The sequence below is a fragment of the Mixophyes fleayi genome, chromosome 9, assembly GCF_038048845.1.
Source record: "Mixophyes fleayi isolate aMixFle1 chromosome 9, aMixFle1.hap1, whole genome shotgun sequence".
NCBI lineage: Eukaryota > Metazoa > Chordata > Amphibia > Anura > Limnodynastidae > Mixophyes > Mixophyes fleayi.
This window is the reverse complement of record NC_134410.1, coordinates 22,386,867-22,405,751: the sequence shown is the minus strand read 5'-3', so window position 1 is coordinate 22,405,751 and position 18,885 is coordinate 22,386,867. Positions and strand designations below refer to the sequence as shown.

Sequence of the window (18,885 nt, the reverse complement as noted above, 5' to 3'; positions counted from 1 at the left end):
CACTGCCAAAATATCTGAGTCAGCGGTTTCACAGTGAACATCCACCTGCAGGTTTTATTATGCAAGCATGAATCTGAATGCATTGCAGTACAACTATGCAGACTGTCTATGGTTGGTATCAAGTAGCTGATCTGAGGTGCAGTATAAAACTGGACATCACACTCTACCAATACAGTATCATTGCTATGTCTCTCCATGTCATGGTTGTAGTCCGCATCTCGCACCAGCGGCACGCTAGGCAAATAGAAGAAATGAGACCTATTCTGTAGGAATGCCACCAATTAAAAAAGAGATATAACCCCTCACTGGCGATAGTAACTGTTTATTTTATTATTTTGATTCTTACTGAAGTTTTTTCTGTTTTCACACAATTTTCCAAACAAAGAGTTATTCACTATTTTACTAACTCCTAAAGCTGGGTACACACTACAGAATTTTCCACCAACTTTTTATGCTGATCGATTTTACATGCGATCGATGTTCCGATCGCTCGGTCCATGGACTGCATACACACTAGCCTTGTTTAGGACGATAAAGGGAAGAGCGGATGTCCGTTTAGCGACTTTTTACAGCCATGTTGTCGTGAGCAACGAGTGTAATTTCGTACTCACTGTTGTGGATCAGCAGGAAGTTTATACACACTACACAACGGAAACGAGATTGGAACGAAAATATTTAACGGTACGACCAACCAAATGAGGCGACAATCGTCCATTTGGGCAGACTTTCGACCATCGTGTCACTGCACACACTGACCCGACTTTTGAACGAGCGGTCGTATGTCGGCTGATTATTGGACGAAAACCCTGTAGTGTGTACCTAGCTTAACATAGCATCCTGTTAATTGAATGTTTCAGTGAAATCTACTGTTACCGGCAAATAAACAATCTTTGACATATCATACAATGAAAGATTTTACTCTTGATGCAAAATGAAGGGTCAGGGACGTGACTAAATGGGTATTTCACAAATAACTGGAGTCAGTAATCTGTCGGTCTATTGTTGTACAGCTTGTGCGTCTCCCATCCCCTGCACATTAATCCTATCTCTTCCAGCTCCTGGATGTAATAAATTAACCTCTCTTCCATTTACGCCATCTGAGGCCGCAACAGGCGGAGGATTTTGAGGTGTGATTTGAAGCAAACAGCACATCTCTTGTGGCAGAGGTACACAATTCTTGATGTGCCGTTTATAAATATTACAGTGTCTACCTTCCATCAATTATCCGTTTCCAGCTCTCTGAGCTTAATTACTTACAATATTTTTCTGTAATTGCATCCTAATGACTTTGTGAGATGATGCAGAGCCTGAAACCTGCCCACACACGCTAATGGAGCCAAGTACTCGCCCAGCATCCTGAGACTGTTTCAGAACTGCTAGGAGCTATGTGAGCTTTAACCCATTATTTACAGACTCTTCTACAGCCCTTTCAGCTCCCTTCATGTGCACAGGTGGCTGGTTATAGAAGATCGGCCATGGGTCTCTTATAAATGTGTTCCAGGAGGTTGGGAACCTAGTATACTAATCATATAAAAGCATATTTTTGATCCTTATGACAGCGAGAGTTCATCATCCTCACCATTTATTTATATAGCGCCACTAGTTCCGCAGCGCTGTACAGAGAACTCCCTCACATCAGTCCCTTCTCCATTGGGGCTTAAAGTCTAAATTCCCTAACATATACACACACACACACACACACACAGAGACAAACAGACTAGGGTCACTTTGTTAGCAGCCAATTAAACTACCAGTATGTTTTTGGAGTGTGGGAGGAAACCCACGCAAAAACAGGGAGAACATACCGATAAGGCCATGGTTGGGAATCGAACTCATGACCCCAGTACTGTAAGGAAGAAGTGCTAACCACTACACCACCGTGGTCTTTAATGTAGAACTACATTCATTTTTATTTTCTAAGAAAGCAATACCGCTCTACTTCGTAAAACTATGGGGTCCAACACACAGGACCCCTATAGACCGTGGGTTAAGCTCCTCGCTTTTGCCCTGCTTGTACTGATGCAGTGGAGAATTTTTAGGCTCATTTAAAAGTGCAGTTCTGATGTCCCCTTGTTCTCATGATTAAGAAACAAGTGAGGCTAAACCAAGCAGTATTTTAGAAGAATATAGAAGTTAAAATGAATGAAAGGGGGAAGTTCTAAACTGGTAGTAGGTTGGACTTTGTGTATAATGGAAACAGTAAAAGATCATTTCAGTTTCTGGTGTGCTAACCCCTTTCATAGGGACCATTCCAAAGATCAAACATTGGTCAGACAAGTTGGCAAAGCAGTGCCCATGTTTTGCAGTTCATTAATGAGCCTTAATGTGTTACAGAAGCTTCACTAACACACATTGTAGTGCCTCATGGTTTGATACACACAGCAAGCACCCTAATACAGAGGTCAATCCTCAAGAGATACCAACAGGTCATGTATTCAGGATTCCAGTCTGTAGAAACAGGTGGGATAATTACTGAACCAGAAAAATACATTAACTTTCCTGTGCATGATTAAAGAAATCCAGAAGGCATGAACTATTGGTAGCTCTTGTGGACCTCTCTCCTACTGCCGGTATGTGAATTAGCTCTTTGCTGCTGGGTCGGAGGAGATAAAAGGACAGGCACCATAGATTTTAGCCACAACCTCTGTATGATTTTTGAATAACCTAAATGTGATTACAGTCCTGAAAACGGAAGCAAGTGTTGGCAATATCATGCCTCCACTGGAGTCTATGGCTGTTCGTTAATTGCAAGCAAGCTAGAAGCTCCCAGTCATGCTAACAAAGGCAAATATTCAGAATAATGAGGGTCTTTGTGCAGAATGTTTTATATTTACCATCTGTTTCATTGAACATTTGCAACAAAAACAATAACCACCTCTTTAATATAATGTACATTTCCCTATGAAGAGAAATTCAATAACTGGTGTTAATATGCATCAGTTCCCTACAAGCTGTGGCCTGGTATTACAGGGGCAGCTACATACATAACATTACTGTACGGAGGACAGGAGGGAGGAGGCACTGTAATAAGGGGGGCATCAGGCCGCTGTCAGCACTGCTGGGTCGCCTCGTAATGTTGGCTCCACATCTTCAACATCTCCTGTGGGCTCTTCTGATGTACTAAGAGGAGATTCTTTTCAGAGCAGCTTGAAGACTTCTCCCCTCCTGGTATGTTAAATGTCTTAAATCCAGGATGCCCCATCGGGTGCACACCGAGAGCCATGAAGCACATTCCAGTGTAAACGTCATCAATTGGAAAAGGAACCACAAACTGGGACACCAGGTAGAGCCATGGGGTCAGAGATCCAGAAAACACATATCCTCCTCCCCCAGCATAGGGTGGATAAAACCCGACATAGAAAGATGGGGGGATATAGTACTTACTCTTGGGATCTCTGTAAGGTTTGGCCGACTTCACAACATGTCCCATGTAGAGGGAGTGATGATGATGGCTGTGCAGTAATGACAGAATATGCACTATTTTGGGCGTTCGAGCGAACACATCATCGTCCCCTTTCAGTATGTAACTGGCACTAGTACAATGAGTATTTGCCCACCCCAAAAAGAGTTGGTCTTTGAGAGTCAAGTTGAAAAAGGTGTCTACAAAGTCCCACTGTAGAAGGTCATGTGAAAGATCATTCTCATACTCCAGGAGAGGAGAGAGGTCAGGTCCTAGCCCTGTCCCCAGTAGAAAGACTAGCCTTACATATTTCCCCCCATAATTCTTCTCTGCCCCCCAACTGTCCCTTATTGCTTGTCGCTGGGCAAAGTTCTGTGGAGAGGACTTTATGGCCAGAAGAAGAAAGGTCCTGTTTTGTGGACATTTGTCTGGCTGATCTATGATGAGTTGATGGTTGCGGCACTGACTATGAGCCAGAAAGCTCTGCAAGAGATCCGGGTAGGGTTTAGGTGCTTTTGTTTGTGGTGTCGATTTGCTACATGTCCATGCCCTGGGTCCCTTCAAGTCCAGCAATTGCAGTTGCTCAATATTCCAATATGCTTCACAATTGATAACTCTTTGACGCAACGTCTGTGCCAAGGTATGGAGGGCTGCCATGGACAACTCCTCGTCAGATTTTAGGGGTTCAAGCATGGCCAGAATGTTCCTGTCTGGTTCTGGGGAGATGTACATTGAGTGGTCATTAGGTTGGGAAAAAGTGTAAGTCAGGTCCATGTAAATCTTGAGGGCCACCAGTGTAAGAAGGGCGATGATCGAGATGCTGACCTTCCGACATCTCATTATGGCTAGAAGCTGCATGAATTGGAAAGATAACACATATAAATCGAGCAGCACTGCAAGTAAAATATTAATTACACCTAGTGTGTGTATGCAGATTTAAGTGCATCTACCATCTATACACAGTGTAGACAACCATTCTCTGGCTTATATCCAGAATGCAACCATCAACCTATTGCTTCACAATGCACTAATGACATCACTGAGCCATGGAACGATCCAGTGATGTCATCGATACCCAACGAATCTATAGGTTCCAATTGTAAAGAGCTGCAGAGTGTTGGCGACAGCTACACATTAATAAACACAAACATACAAGAAGAAAGATTTTCTGTCCAGAATGTTACATTTATACGTTTTACCGACAATAAAAAATAAAATTACTATTTTCCATATTTTTGCATTTTACAAGAATGTGATCACACCACAGATACATAGGTTTGTTACAGCAAGTAAAGCTAATTAACCAATTAGCAGCTTTCATTCTGGGGTAAAAAAAAAGAAGCCAAACCCTTATCTCTTATTTGTGTAGTTAGTCAGATGCTACAAACATTTCATTCACAGCATAAACAATAATACAGGGAGATCGGTCCCCTCCCTGGTTTCAGGCAATTGCAAGTCATCTAGCCTACGAGCAGTTTGGATCTCCTCCTTAAACAGTACAATCCATCGAAACGGCAAAAGATGGGTTTAAATTTTGCCCGTAGCAAACAGAAAAGTCAATCAGTACCTCCGGTAGGTGAACCATTCACTGCCAACTGCACATCCATGGGAAAAACAATTCTATAAGTTGTCCTACAGTTCTCACAGCAGATGCAGTATGATTCAGGGCTGCAGCATACTCAGCTTAGATAAAATAATTTAATGTTTCTTAAGAATGTAATTCATTTTAATGTGGACCGTTAGGCGATAGCTTTCAAACTAATGGGAAACAAGGCTGGAGCTGTCAGCTGCTCCGTATGACATGCAGGAAGCCTGCTGCTCTCCCCTGTTCCTGCCACTCACACACAAGCTTACCTTACAGGGCCGGTCTAGTGATAATTCCAGCATCGGCTCAATGACTTGTCTTTCTCACCACTCCCTGCCCGCTACCTCCTCCTGTTTACATGATTACAGTAGCAGATGCAGCAGTGTCTCCCTCCCTTTCTCCTCCTCCCTGTCTCCCAAGGAAGTTTATTATACAGAATAACCCAAGAGTCTCAGCTCAGCTAAATTATTCAGCACAGAATGAACCTTGGTTAGAACGTGATCTCTTCCAGAAGGTGATAATCTGGAATAGAGAGATTGGGATTTGGTACGACTGGTGACGTGTAATGGGGTCAGCTCCTCCTAGCACTAGTGCGCAATTATGACAGTTACCTGACACTTTATAAAAGAAAAACAAAAACACACCAGAAAAGAAAACTGAAAAACAGCACAATTAAAAGACAAACTACAAGCAAAATTAAAAACATAGTTTTTGCTAGAATTGGATGATTTGATGTAAAACCATAAAATCATATTTACCATTGTGTGTGTCGATCGCCTGATCCACCAGAGTCCACACTTCCTGTAAAAGTCCCACAACGCTCTCCTCTATTCTCTTAATGTTGGCCTGTTTGAAACATGAATGGAAAATTTACAATAGTGGGGCATCAACACCAGCTTGGCTTGTGTGAAACAGGCCTGTGGTAAGAGATCAGTGGAGAGGAGAGTGTGAGTGTTACAGGCATCGGGGACTCCGGGGGATTCCAGCAAATCTCCACCTACAAGACTTCTCCTGTGCTGCTACCCACTTATGGAATTCCCTACCACGCCCAATCAGCCCACAGCCATCCAATCTCTTTACTAGAACTTGCCCTACTCCTGCCAATACTACCCACAATAATGTACACTCATCACTGTCCCAATCTCCATCTGACACACACTCGCTCCTCTTGTTTCAGCTGTGCCCTCTTCCCCTTAGAATGTAAGCGCTCTAATGAGTCCTTCATACCTTTGTTTTCATGTCTACCTTGTATGTCCCTGTTTTATGTTTGTCATTTTCCCTACTGTACGGCGCTATGGAGCACTGTTATGCATTACAAATCTACAATATTAATAATAATAATAATAATGGTAAATATAATTTAATTTAATCTTTTATAATCAAACTCCACCCAATATAACATTTTTACTTTTGATACTTCCCAACCTGTAGGTCCTCTTTTGATAAATGTTGAAAATAAAATACTTACTAGTCATCTAACCAAAATTCTGTTACTGTGAATTGAAACAAAGATAGCTTACGATGAATTCTAAATAATGATACATACATACATATATATATATATATATATATATATATATATACACGTCATTATCATTATACGTCAAACATATAATCATGGGAAATTGTTATATCAATACTGACAATCACCATCACTGTTATAACATTAATAATCCACATCCCGAATCTGACACCATAACGAATAACCCTTCTGCCGCCCACTGGACACATTACCCTTTATTGTCTCCTCACCTGCTGATTTCTGTAGCTCTGAACTCCTCTGTCTCCAGTCCATCTGTGTAATCCATCCCTACAATCGCACAGGCTGGCATCACCTCCTCCAGGAGAATCCGAGTTAAACCTTTGTTGTTGACAGAGGGAAGGTCAGACAGATCCAAATGCTTGAGATTGCTGGGAAGATGAGAGAAATGAGGAAGCTGGTAGAAACGTAGAATTTGACGGCAGATAAGAACCACTTGGTCCATGTAGTCTGCCCAATTTTAAACCTATGGTAACCTCAAACCTTATTTGATCCTTTAATCTTTGTAAGGATATCCTTCTGTCTATCCCAAGCATATTTAAATTGCTCTACTGTATCAGCCTCTACCACCTCTGATGGGAGGCTATTCCACTTATCCACTACCCTCTCTGTGAAGTAGTTATTCCTCAAATTTCCTCTGAACCTGCTTCGCTCCAGTGTCAGTGCATGTCCTCGTGTTCTAGTACTTCTCTTCCTTTGAGGAATGTTTCCCTCCTGTACCCGGTTAAAACTCTTGATATATTTGAAAATTCTATCATGTCCCCCATTCCTTTGTCTGCTCCAAACTAAACAACTTAAGATCTATTAATCTTTCCAGGTAAGATTAGTATGGTATTAGGGGGCATCAACATTGGCACTACAACAACAACAACAAAAGATGGTACGAGTCATTAACAGGAACAAGTTGCATTCATGAAATGGGGGTAGCCATTTTGTGGGCGGAACCAATATTTATTGCAGCCTACAAATTCACCAAGGACTAGTGACATCAGAGTGATATGAGGCACAATATGGCGGCCTCCACCTAAAGTAACACCCCAATCTTTCCATACCAGAGCCCTACCCCAGGCAACCACACCCTCAGTCCAGACGGCCATCAGTCCAGTCGGCCCTCAGTCCAGTCGGCCCTCAGTCCAGTCGGCCCTCAGTCCAGTCGGCCCTCAGTCCAGTCGGCCACTCCTCTTATTAACAATCTACTGTTGGGACTTATGCAGCACGTAGGTGGGTTCTCTTGTTGTTATACAAGACAGACACCAACAGACTTATTCTTCAGGGCTTTGTAGATAACAGAGTGGGAGACAGGAACTCATGACCACTTACTGTAGATTGTGTAGAGTGGCCAATCCTCGCTCTGTAATACGTGGACATCCAGACAGCGAGAGGACTTCCAAGGAATCCCGAAATTCATGTAGACGGCTTAACGCCCAGTCATCTATGTAAGGGCAGCGGCTGAGGTTCAGGTTCCGCAACTCACGTAGCGCCACTGTGCAGCAGGAAACACAGAGCATTAGAATCACCATAAATACTATTTTATCACCTCAATCCTCATCAAAAATGTGTTAATATTATGTACTGTATATACTGTCAACATAGTACGCAGTATAAGACATATAAATGGAGTTTACAATCTAGATTTCCCAAGACACACACACACGCCATTTTGGTCAGCAGCCAATTAACCTTACCTGTCTGTCTTTGGCAGTGAAAGGAAATGGGAAAATTAAGGGAAACCCCACACAAACACTGGGAGAAAATAAAAACTGGATGCAAACGGTTGGAAACAAAACCAAGGTCTCAGTGCTGAGAAGCAGCAATGCTAGCCACTGTGCCGACACAGTCAATGGTAATAAACATCCATCTCCCAAGGTGCGCTGGCGGATACAAACATGCACATCATTCCAGACATTCGCTACCTCACTCCTCCCACTACCCTCCTGCCAGTTTTCTTCATGTGTGAAAATGCTCTCACCATGTTGTGGCCAAGCAAAGGGGTACAGACACATCCCGTACATAGACCTGTATCTAGCAATTGCAATTCCCTGTACTAGGCACAAGAAAGAAAAGTGAAAAAGAAAAATGATGGTGTCAGATTGCCTTTATAAGCAGCTGGCGCCATCTCTCACCTATGTTGCTCAGACCCAAGTAGTTCACTGTGCTACCACTCAAGTCCACGCATTCCACCGGCACGTCCTTGTGCTGCAGAAATTCCCATGTGAACTGCCCCCGTTGGTCTGGCCGATACCACTCGGTGTGACCTTTGAACCTGAGGGAGAGCACCGGTGACAATGGTTCAGGATGGAAAAATAGTGCAAGTAGCTTCATTTACTGCTACTGTCTAATGTGCAGTAAGTGGCAAATAATAGAGTAATACTCATGCTTTCATTAGATTATGTATGGAAATACTGATACATCTCCAGAAATATTAGTGTCTCATTAAAAGATCACACTTCCTTCTTGTCCTATCTTTCCCTTGGTCTTCCTGTTTGTAATTAGGTAGACAATAATGTTTTTCCTTAACGTATGTATGTATGTATGTATGTATGTATGTATGTATGTAATAGATTGCAAGCTTGCGAGCACGGTCCTCTTACCTCTGTCAGACTGATTATACCCAGTCTTGTTTTATTACTGTGTTTATTCCCAACTGCAGAGTATGCTGGCTCTATATAAATCAATGTTAGTAATAATAATTCTGGTATGTGCATGCAAACTAGTTTTAAGGTTCACAATGGAATGAATCCCAGCATGGGAACAGTGCCTAGTTAAGTAGGGGGGTCAGGTATTTTCAGCAATCATAAGGTCCATACCTCACGCCCCCCCTTTGCATCAGTGTGTAATAGACAGCGGCAGCATTCTTTCCATACAGTCCTTCTGTGTTGTAGCACTGTCTAAAACAAACAGGCAAACAAGGGATAAATATTTCCAGCTAATAATAATAATAATAATAATAATAATAATAGAGAGACACAGAGTCAAAGAAATAAGATTAGGGAGACAGAAAGAGAGGAGAAATTAATCTGTAGAAATACGCACCGGTTACTAGCTAACAGTTTCCAGTATTTGTAGCGGATGTTCCAGTTCATTAAAGTCTGATACGTTGGAGAATGGTTCCTCAGGTATTGCTGCACCTTCGCCTTGACATCAGGCAACGAGTAGGATGAAGTGTAACGAAGGAAGCCACATCCGATGGGGTGCAGCAGCCTGACACTCTGTAACTGGCACAGGGACACACAAAAAATAAATGACATCTTATATTGCTCTGTTAGTGTCGTTACAGTTCTCTACATTTATATTTAATACCATTTTTATATATTTATACGAATATTGTTATTCATTTTAAACCCTGCTTTCCTGAGGTTAAAGACAAAGGAAAACATGACAAACTCCTGCAAATCATATCTTAGCGTCCTTAGGAGGTGGACCTAGGCCCAGTACTAGGGGCCTGTAATTAATTTGAAATGACAGATCAGATTAACAGCACCTTGGAGTCAGGGTGGGCTCCTGTCATATTAGGGAACATTCTAACAAAGTTAGGTCCAGACTGTAAATCCGAGTCGCTTATCGTTTCTGATCAGAACTCCGGTGATGCCAATAAAGTGGCAGTGGCAATCATTAGCAGCTATATCAAGGCAATTCTAGAGACATTGAAGAAGAAAGATAATTTTTCTCCCTCTGATACAGACTGGGTTGTATTTAAATAAGAAAAAGAAAAGAATCCCTACTGGCAACAGGAAATAAAAATCACATAAATAAACAAAACAACATTTTTGTCCAGAATGTAATGGGTTCTGGCGTCAGCAGCAGTTTCAGCTTAAATGTGGGACTGTGGACTTACCTTGAGTGTTCTCAAGGTAACAGCTACCACAACACACTATTAGCCCAGGTTGAGGGAAGTTCTTGCACGGCAACAAATTGGGCTTCTACATTTCATACAGCACCAGCCAATTCCAACGCGTTTCATGGTATCCAAATGCTTTTTTCAGAGGGAGATGAATTCATACAATTGGTGGTCAGGAACCACTTGGTCTAGACCTTCTACTTTGCGCGATTTGAAAGGAAATCCATGAAATAACAGAGGGTCAGTTTGTCACACAAGATGGTAGAGAAAGGGAGAGGTCATGGGAGAATAGGTAAATTTAGGTTCCATTAGTGTAGGATGGTACTAGAGGCTGAATGAGTGAATTATCTCACCATAAGAAGAGGTGTACAGTGAGAAAAGCAAATGGCCAAGATCAGACCAATAAATAGTTAGAATGGAGAGGAGCATGTGAATAGGTAGAGATGCTAAAGGAGCCGGTGGACAAGTAGGAAGTGAGTAAGGTAAGAACTGTGTCACAAAGGTCAATGAAGTAACTGGGGCTACAGGAGAAGAGGGTGATCAGAAACAATGAAAGCAGCAGAAAGGTTCAAGAGGATGAGTATGGAGAAGTGGCCCTTAGACTTTGCTGTAAGTAGATCAATGAGCACTTTTGTGAGGGCAGTCTCTGTGGACTTTTTGGAGTGGAAGCAAAATTGCAGAGAGTCGAGACAAAAGTGAGATAGGAAGTCGCACAAGAAGACTGGAGGCAAAGGGATGGAGAGAAATAAGGTGTTAGGAATGTGCCAGTAGAGAGACAGGTTGAAGAGGTGAATGAGAAGTGGGCATGTAGTGGGGGAGAGAGTGCAGTACGGTTGCTAGGTAACATGGCTGAGGGGGTAGGTTGTAAGTTTAGATGATGAAAGAGTGCAGAGACTTTGTCTTTGGTTTTTGGGGAGAGTGAATGGAGGGTGGATTGGGGAATGCAGGTGAAGGGTGGGTGGGGTGTGCAGCGTCTGGCATCATCATGACCATTTATTTATATAGCGCCACTAATTACTGTGCAGAGAGCTCATTCACATCAGTCACTGCCCCATTGGGTGGGTGGGGGGGGAGGAGAGAGGAGAGAGAGACTAGGGTCAATTTGTGATAGCAGCCAATTCACCTACCAGTATGTTTTTGGAGTGTGGGAGGAAACCGGAGCACCCGGAGGAAACCCACGCAAACACGGGGAGGACATACAAACTCCACACAGATAAGGCCATGGTCGGGAATCGAAGTCATGACCCCAGTGCTGTGAGGCAGACGTGCTAACCGCTAGGCCACCGTGCTGCCCATGAAGAGATATCTTGTCGAAAGGTATCTATTTTATCTTTCTAATAGGTGGCAAAGTCAGGGGTGGTAAGGTAAAAAAGGGGGAGGTGGTACAGGTGGGCAGAGAAGGGGGTAATGGCTATTACAATGATTTACCTACAACGGCACTCATTAGTGTGGGAGCAGGCAGTGCATCTGTTTGGTGTGTCATGGCTAAATTGAGAGAGTGTTAGATGTAGTAGTGTATGGGGTGGTATAATGTAAGGTAAGGCAAAATAAAAGGAGATTGTGGTCGGAGAGTGAGAAGATCAAGTTGAACAAGTCCACTGGGAGGGAACAAAGGAGGGTTTTTTGCGGGGGTTTTTTTTTTAGCAGTGAGACACTGGGGTTCTCAATAGGAAAGTCTAAGTCACCAAGTATGAGAGTAGGTAGGTCAAAGGATAGGAAACTGGACTTGTTAGGTGACCCAAGCATAAAGTTGCCAAATAAATGTGAAACGGACTTGGGAAGTGTTCAATGGCAGCAGCACAAAGTTAGAATAGATTGATAATGTGGACTTCAAAGGAAGAGGAGTTTTCAGAGAAAGTACAGCCTGGAGAGCCTAGGATGCTCACTTCACCAGCTTGTCTGGCTCTAGGTCTGGGAGTGTGGCTGAGGGAGAGTCCCTCATAGGAGAGATTTGCAGGGGACATAGTGTCAGAGGAGGTAAACCAGGTTTGTATAATTTCAAGGAGATTTTGAAAATTAAGAGATCAGTTGGCTACGAACAGGTCTTGTGTTCCAGAGTTCATAGGGAACGGGGAAGGAGAGTAGTGGAAAAATGTGGATATGGTTGGAGGGAATGGACGTACGAGGTGGATGAAAATTTTTGGGTTGGAATGAGGAGGCAAGCAGATAGTGGTGATTGCATGACTCACAGCGATGGGCGAGAAGTTACCAACAGCCATGTAGGATTGGGTAATAACAAAAAATCATGATAAGCATATAAAAATAAACTTATCCCTGTAACATCCTTTCTACATATAACAATATACTCCCTCACAATATTCATGTTACCATCCCTTCATTGAATATGACATATTATACCAGCATGTCTCTATATCACACTTTATAGGACCCCCTCATGTCTCCATCCATTGCTCCTCTCACCGGTCTCAATCTGATTGAGACCCATTTGTGTAATATAAGCAGCACCATCCACAAACTTCTGTTCTACCATCTGCACAAGTAGCCAGCAGAGTGCCAGCCGTGGCACATACACATACCATAACCAGGGCCTGTAGGAGAGCACCTATCACACGGGGGTGACCAGGATAATTTTACTGTCATCCCACAGGGCCATATTCAACAGTACTGTCAGCTACCACTAGTTTCCACAAATTTTACATGCTTTATATTTCTGAGAATAAGATAAAGTGGGAGATGGTACATGGAGCTAAACGAATAGGCAACAATCTTCAACAGCTGCCTGCATGCCACCTACAATGGGACCTTGAGGTCCCAGAAGAATGTATCTTTAACATATGCTGCACAACATGTGGGTCAGAATCCCAACTGGGATCCCAGAACCTGTTTTCTTACATTAACATACATTTTATTGGAAACAGCATCCATGGTGAATTGGCAGGAAGCATTATCTACTATATAAATGCCTAGTGGCGTGTGTGGAAAAAAAACAAACAAGCTGCAGCGCCACCTGCTGAGCAGAGTTATACGCTGACCTATATATTTCTTGAAGGAGAAGTGACAGTTGGGAGTGGTTGGTGGTTGCCGGGGATGACAGTGGGGAGTTTTTAACAACTTAAGTAGCTTGATGAAGGAAGTGGCGATGAAGATGAAGGATGAGGTGATGGAGAAAAATGATGAGGTGGTGACATGTGGACAAAACCACGTTAAAAAAGGCGCTTGCGTCGGGAAGTAACGCTCTTCCCCTGAGGAGGACTGGGCTAGGCCCAAATGCATGACAAGAACCTTTTTAACACCTTAAGTAGCTTGATTTGACTAGAATGCATGAGTATCATGCACAGGTTAACTTGTTAAGAATATTTGTTCAACTCACAAAATTGATGTTTCCATTTGTGTTGGGTGTAGTTTAACAAAAAAAAATTAAACATAAATAGTTATTACAAAATAATTGCATTTTCAGGAACTAATTACACTCTTTGGGATTGGGTAACGCTATAATAAAAAAAACATTCATGTGTACAAAAGAAAAGTAACATTAAAAAATAAGTCAAAGAAGTTAAACAGACATGGGACCTGTATATAACATTATAAGCACAGTGCAACCACAAATGTTGAATCTTATCAGGAATCCCACTGTGAACGGAAAACGGTGCTCAGTCACTTGAACAGATCATCATCAGCTATTTATATAGCGCCACTAATTCCAACGCAGTGTACAGACAACTCACATCAGTCCCTGCCCCCATTGGAACTTAGGGGCATATTCAATTCCGATCCTGATCTGCGTGATCGCGCCGGCACGGGCCGCGAACTTAATCCACGGTACCGCAATAACGTGTATTTTCGTTCGCAGCCCACCGGGCTGCGGATGAAAATCCGCATTATTGCGGTACCGTATTACCGGCAGTAGTGCGCATTTGCTGCGGTAACGCGCGTTACCGCGGATCGGGATTGAATATGTCCCTAAGGGGTGTATTCAATTGTTAGCGAGAACCCCGAAAAACGAGCGCTCTAAAAATATTAGCGTTAATACGTAACTACTCGCTAAATTTCAGAGCTGCGAGATGAAATTCAGCGAGTAAACTACCGTATTAACGGTATTTACGCGCATATTACCATATTAACGCTAATATATTTTGAGCGCTCGTTTTTTCGGGGATCTCACTAACAATTGAATACCCCCCTAAGAGTCTAACTACCTAACATACATACACACACACTAGGGCAGTGGTTCCCAAACTGGGTGCCTCAGGGATCTCACAGGGGTGCCGCAGCCAGGGCCAGTGGTAAGCAAGGCGAGGGACTACTTGGTTATTATTTTGGCTTAGGGGTGCCTTGAACAAATTATGGAGACTCTAAGGGGCATATTCAATTGTCGTCGAAAACGCCGAAAATCTTGCGCGGTAATAGTGTGCGAGAAAAAACGTTATTACGGTAGTTTTCTCGCTGGATTTCAGCTCGCAGCTCCCTGAGCCGCAAGCTGAAATCCAGCTAACTATTACCATAATAACAGTAGTAGTTTTAATGCCGCGGAAACCCGCAACAATTGAATATGCCCCTAAGGGTGCCTTGAACTGAGAAAGATTGAGATTCACTGCACTAGGGTGAACTTAATAGCAGAGTTCTTAGGTGTTTGCAGAATCTAGTCTGGTAGTAATGAAGCTGCACTAATGAATGCATGGATCTCAGGGTTTTGTGATTGCATCCCCCTGGAGATGGTGGTGTGGTGCAATTAAGGAAAAGGCATCAGCTATTTTACAAATGTTTGCAATGCTTTGTTGTTCCCATATTAATCTATGGAGACTGCGTTAAGAAACGTCAAGTGATTTATGGCAGGGCAAATCCATAAACCCTTCATACATTGTGCAATGGCCATTATACGGGATCCCATTTAATGTCTGATCGCACGTTAATAAATAGCCCCCATACTGTGCTACACATGATCAGATGAGATGCAGGGACACGTACCGCTGGAGATATGATCGGGGTGATCTTCCTTCTGATTCCCTGTCATCACTCCCGGGTTTGCATCCTCAAACCTCCCCCTAACAACACAGCCGTACCGTATTACCCCTAATAGGTGCTCAGCGAGAAGCGCAGGTGTGGTAACTCGGTACATAGATCAGCATGGAGACCACGGGCTGTCCTCCAGCACATGACATGTCACGGTGTCATGTGAGATGTACACACGACAGCACGGATACACATACACACACAGAGATACGAGTCTCTGGACTTCTATTCCGCTCAGGAATAGAGGATTGAGATTACTGCACCGGTGACCTACCAGCCTGGGAGCCGCCATGTCCAGCGCCAGCCACGTGATCCCAGTGGGTCCTCTGATTGGTGTAAACCTCGAGGGTGTAACGTAATGTACATAATAGGAGCGGGATGATTAGTAACAGAAACTGGGCGGTTACTATGTACGTGACGTAGAAGTGTTTAGTTTACTGAGGGGTGTACAGTGATACTAGGGAGGGGGCAACTCCCTCTAGTGAAATTATAGAGTGACATTAGGAGGGATTCAATTTCAATAGAGGCACAGGGGTATAAAGTGGTACTGGGGGAAGAGAGGGGATGGGAATGGGCAGCACGGTGCCTTAGTGGTTAGCACTTCTGCCTCACAGCACTGGGTCACGAGTTCAATTCCCGTCCATGGCTTTATCTGTGTGGAGTTTGTATGTTCTCCCTCTGTTTGCGTGGGTTTCCTCTGGGTGCTCCGGTTTCCTCCCACACTCCAAAAACATACTGGTAGGTTAATTGGCTGCTATTAAATTGACCCTAGTCTGTGTCTCTGTCTGTGTGTCTGTGTATATTAGGGAATTTAGACGGTAAGCTCCAATGGGGCAGGGACTGATGTGAGTGAGTTCTCTGTACAGCGCTGCGGAATTAGTGGCGCTATATAAATAAATGGTGATGATGATGATATATAGTAATACTGGGAGAGAGGGGATGGATATATAGTAATACTGGGAGGGTGTAGTAACATCAGAGAGATGTATATAGTGGTACTGGGGGCAGATGGGATATATAGTAATACTGGGAGGGGTGTAGTTACATCTGAGAGGGGTATATAGTGGTACTGGGGGCAGAGAGGGAATGGGATATATAGTAATACTAAGAGGGTATAGTTACATCAGAGAGGGGTATATAGTAATACTGAGAGGGTGTAGTTACATCAGAGAGGGGTATATAGTAATACTGAGAGGGTATAGTTACATCAGAGAGGGGTATATAGTAATACTGAGAGGGTATAGTTACATCAGAGAGGGGTATATAGTAATACTGAGAGGGTGTAGTTACATCAGAGAGGGGTATATAGTAATACTGAGAGGGTGTAGTTACATCAGAGAGGGGTATATAGTGGTACTGGGGACAGAGAGGAGTGGGGTAATATAGTAATACTGAGAGGGTGTTGTTACATCAGAGAGGGGTATATAGTGGTACTGGGGACAGAGAGGAGTGGGGTAATATAGTAATACTGAGAGGGTATAGTTACATCAGAGAGGGGTATATAGTAATACTGAGAGGGTGTAGTTACATCAGAGAGGGGTATATAGTAATACTGAGAGGGTATAGTTACATCAGAGAGGGGTATATAGTAATACTGAGAGGGTGTAGTTACATCAGAGAGGGGTATATAGTAATACTGAGAGGGTGTAGTTACATCAGAGAGGGGTATATAGTGGTACTGGGGACAGAGAGGAGTGGGGTAATATAGTAATACTGAGAGGGTGTAGTTACATCAGAGGGGTATATAGTGGTACTGGGGGCAGAGAGGGGATGGGGTCTATAGTAATACTGGGAGGGTGTAGTTACATCAGAGAGGGGTATATAGTGGCACTGGGGGCAGAGAGGGGATGGGGTCTATAGTAATACTGGGAGGGTGTAGTTACATCAGAGAGGGGTATATAGTGGTACTGGGGGCAGAGAGGGAATGGGGTCTATAGTAATACTGGGAGGGTGTAGTTACATCAGAGAGGGGTATATAGTGGTACTGGGGACAGAGAGGAGTGGGGTAATATAGTAATACTGGGAGGGTATAGTTACATCAGAGGGGTATATAGTGGTACTGGGGGCAGAGAGGGGATGGGGTACATAGTAATACTGAGAGGGTGTAGTTACATCAGAGAGGGGTATATAGTAATACTGGGAGGGTATAGTTACATCAGAGAGGGATATATAGTAATACTGGGAGGGTATAGTTACATCAGAGAGGGGTATATAGTGGTACTGGGGGCAGAGAGGGGTATATAGTAATACTGAGAGGGTGTAGTTACATCAGAGGGGTATATAGTGGTACTGGGGACAGAGAGGGGTACATAGTAATACTGAGAGGGTGTAGTTACATCAGAGAGGGGTATATAGTGGTACTGGGGGCAGAGAGGGGATGGGATATATAGTAATACTGAGAGGGTGTAGTTACATCAGAGAGGGGTATATAGTAATACTGAGAGGGTGTAGTTACATCAGAGAGGGGTATATAGTGGTACTGGGGACAGAGAGGGGATGGGATATATAGTAATACTGGAAGGGTATAGTTACATCAGAGAGGGGTATATAGTAATACTGAGAGGGTGTAGTTACATCAGAGAGGGGTATATAGTGGTACTGGGGGCAGAGAGGGGATGGGGTATATAGTAATACTGAGAGGGTATAGTTACATCAGAGGGGTATAGAGTGGTATTGGGGGCAGAGAGGGGATGGGATATATAGTAATACTGGGAGGGTATAGTTACATCAGAGGGGTATATAATGATTCTATGGAGGCTTACGTTGCCTCAAAGAGAAATATAAAATAATATTAGACAGGATATAGTTACTTTTGAGAGGTGTATGAGTAATATTTATATACTAGGAGACTGCTTTACCTAAGGGAGAGAGACATATTGTGATACAATGGAGGATTCGGTTACCTCAGTGAGGGGGTTTATAGTAATACTATGGTAATTCAGTTACACCAGGGAGGAAATATATAGTAAGATTGGGGGTAGGGAAGTATTCAGTTACCTCATAGGATTTATATAGATACATACATAAATACTGGGAAGGTTCAGTTACCTCAGTGGGGCAGATTCAATGCAGCGCGGTCCCTCTCCGGCACAGTCCGCGTATTGCGGTGATGTTTGGACTGAAATCTCTGCTCATTTTCCCTCACGCCTCATAGAGGTGTGCAGAAAAATAAGTGGAGATTCCTTACCGTAATAGGCGGTTATGTCCGACAGATATGTTGCGCCGATTTGAATCTACCCCACCGAGTTGGATATATGTTAATACTAGGGTGATTCGTTATCTCAGGTTAGGAATATATTGTAATGGGGGGGGGGGGGGGGGGGTAGGAAAGTATTGAATCACATTATAGAAATAGTATATGGTTATACTACAGAGTTATTCAGTTACCTAAAAGAGACAAAGATTGTAATACTATTGGGAATGCTTTTAAGTCTGATCAGGATATGAAGTGATTGGGTATGTGTTCCCGCAGGAAGAGGGTATATAGTGATACCGGGGAAAGGGGTTATTTTACCACAGATAATTATAAAAGCAGATTTCGTTACCAAAGA

The 18,885-nt window shown here is 43.2% G+C and overlaps 2 protein-coding genes across 6 annotated transcripts; both read right to left on the bottom strand.

Annotated features, from left to right (window-relative positions):
• Positions 1-2,807: 2,807 nt before the first annotated feature.
• Positions 2,808-5,685, bottom strand: B3GNT8 (UDP-GlcNAc:betaGal beta-1,3-N-acetylglucosaminyltransferase 8). The gene is made up of 2 exons (XM_075186904.1): positions 4,968-5,685; positions 2,808-4,252 (listed from the first exon to the last, which is right to left on the bottom strand). Exons 1-2 carry the CDS (start codon positions 4,983-4,985, stop codon positions 3,050-3,052), a joined length of 1,221 nt encoding a protein of 406 aa, XP_075043005.1. The 5' UTR covers positions 4,986-5,685; the 3' UTR covers positions 2,808-3,049.
• DMAC2 (distal membrane arm assembly component 2) lies at positions 4,136-15,669 on the bottom strand. Of its 5 annotated transcripts, none has more exons than XR_012679223.1 (8): positions 15,609-15,669; positions 9,559-9,740; positions 9,333-9,413; positions 8,649-8,788; positions 7,846-8,008; positions 6,738-6,896; positions 5,744-5,831; positions 4,165-4,252 (listed from the first exon to the last, which is right to left on the bottom strand). XR_012679223.1 is itself a non-coding variant. In XM_075186906.1 (8 exons), exons 1-7 carry the CDS (start codon positions 15,624-15,626, stop codon positions 6,457-6,459), a joined length of 765 nt encoding a protein of 254 aa, XP_075043007.1. In that variant the 5' UTR covers positions 15,627-15,669; the 3' UTR covers positions 4,196-4,252; positions 6,454-6,456. The 5 variants fall into 5 exon arrangements, 4 of the variants coding, with proteins under 4 accessions (XP_075043008.1, XP_075043007.1, XP_075043006.1 ...); XM_075186906.1 differs by lacking the exon at positions 5,744-5,831 and adding an exon at positions 6,454-6,478 and having other exon boundaries at positions 4,196-4,252; XM_075186905.1 differs by lacking the exon at positions 4,165-4,252 and adding an exon at positions 6,454-6,478 and having other exon boundaries at positions 5,756-5,831.
• Positions 15,670-18,885: the final 3,216 nt, after the last annotated feature.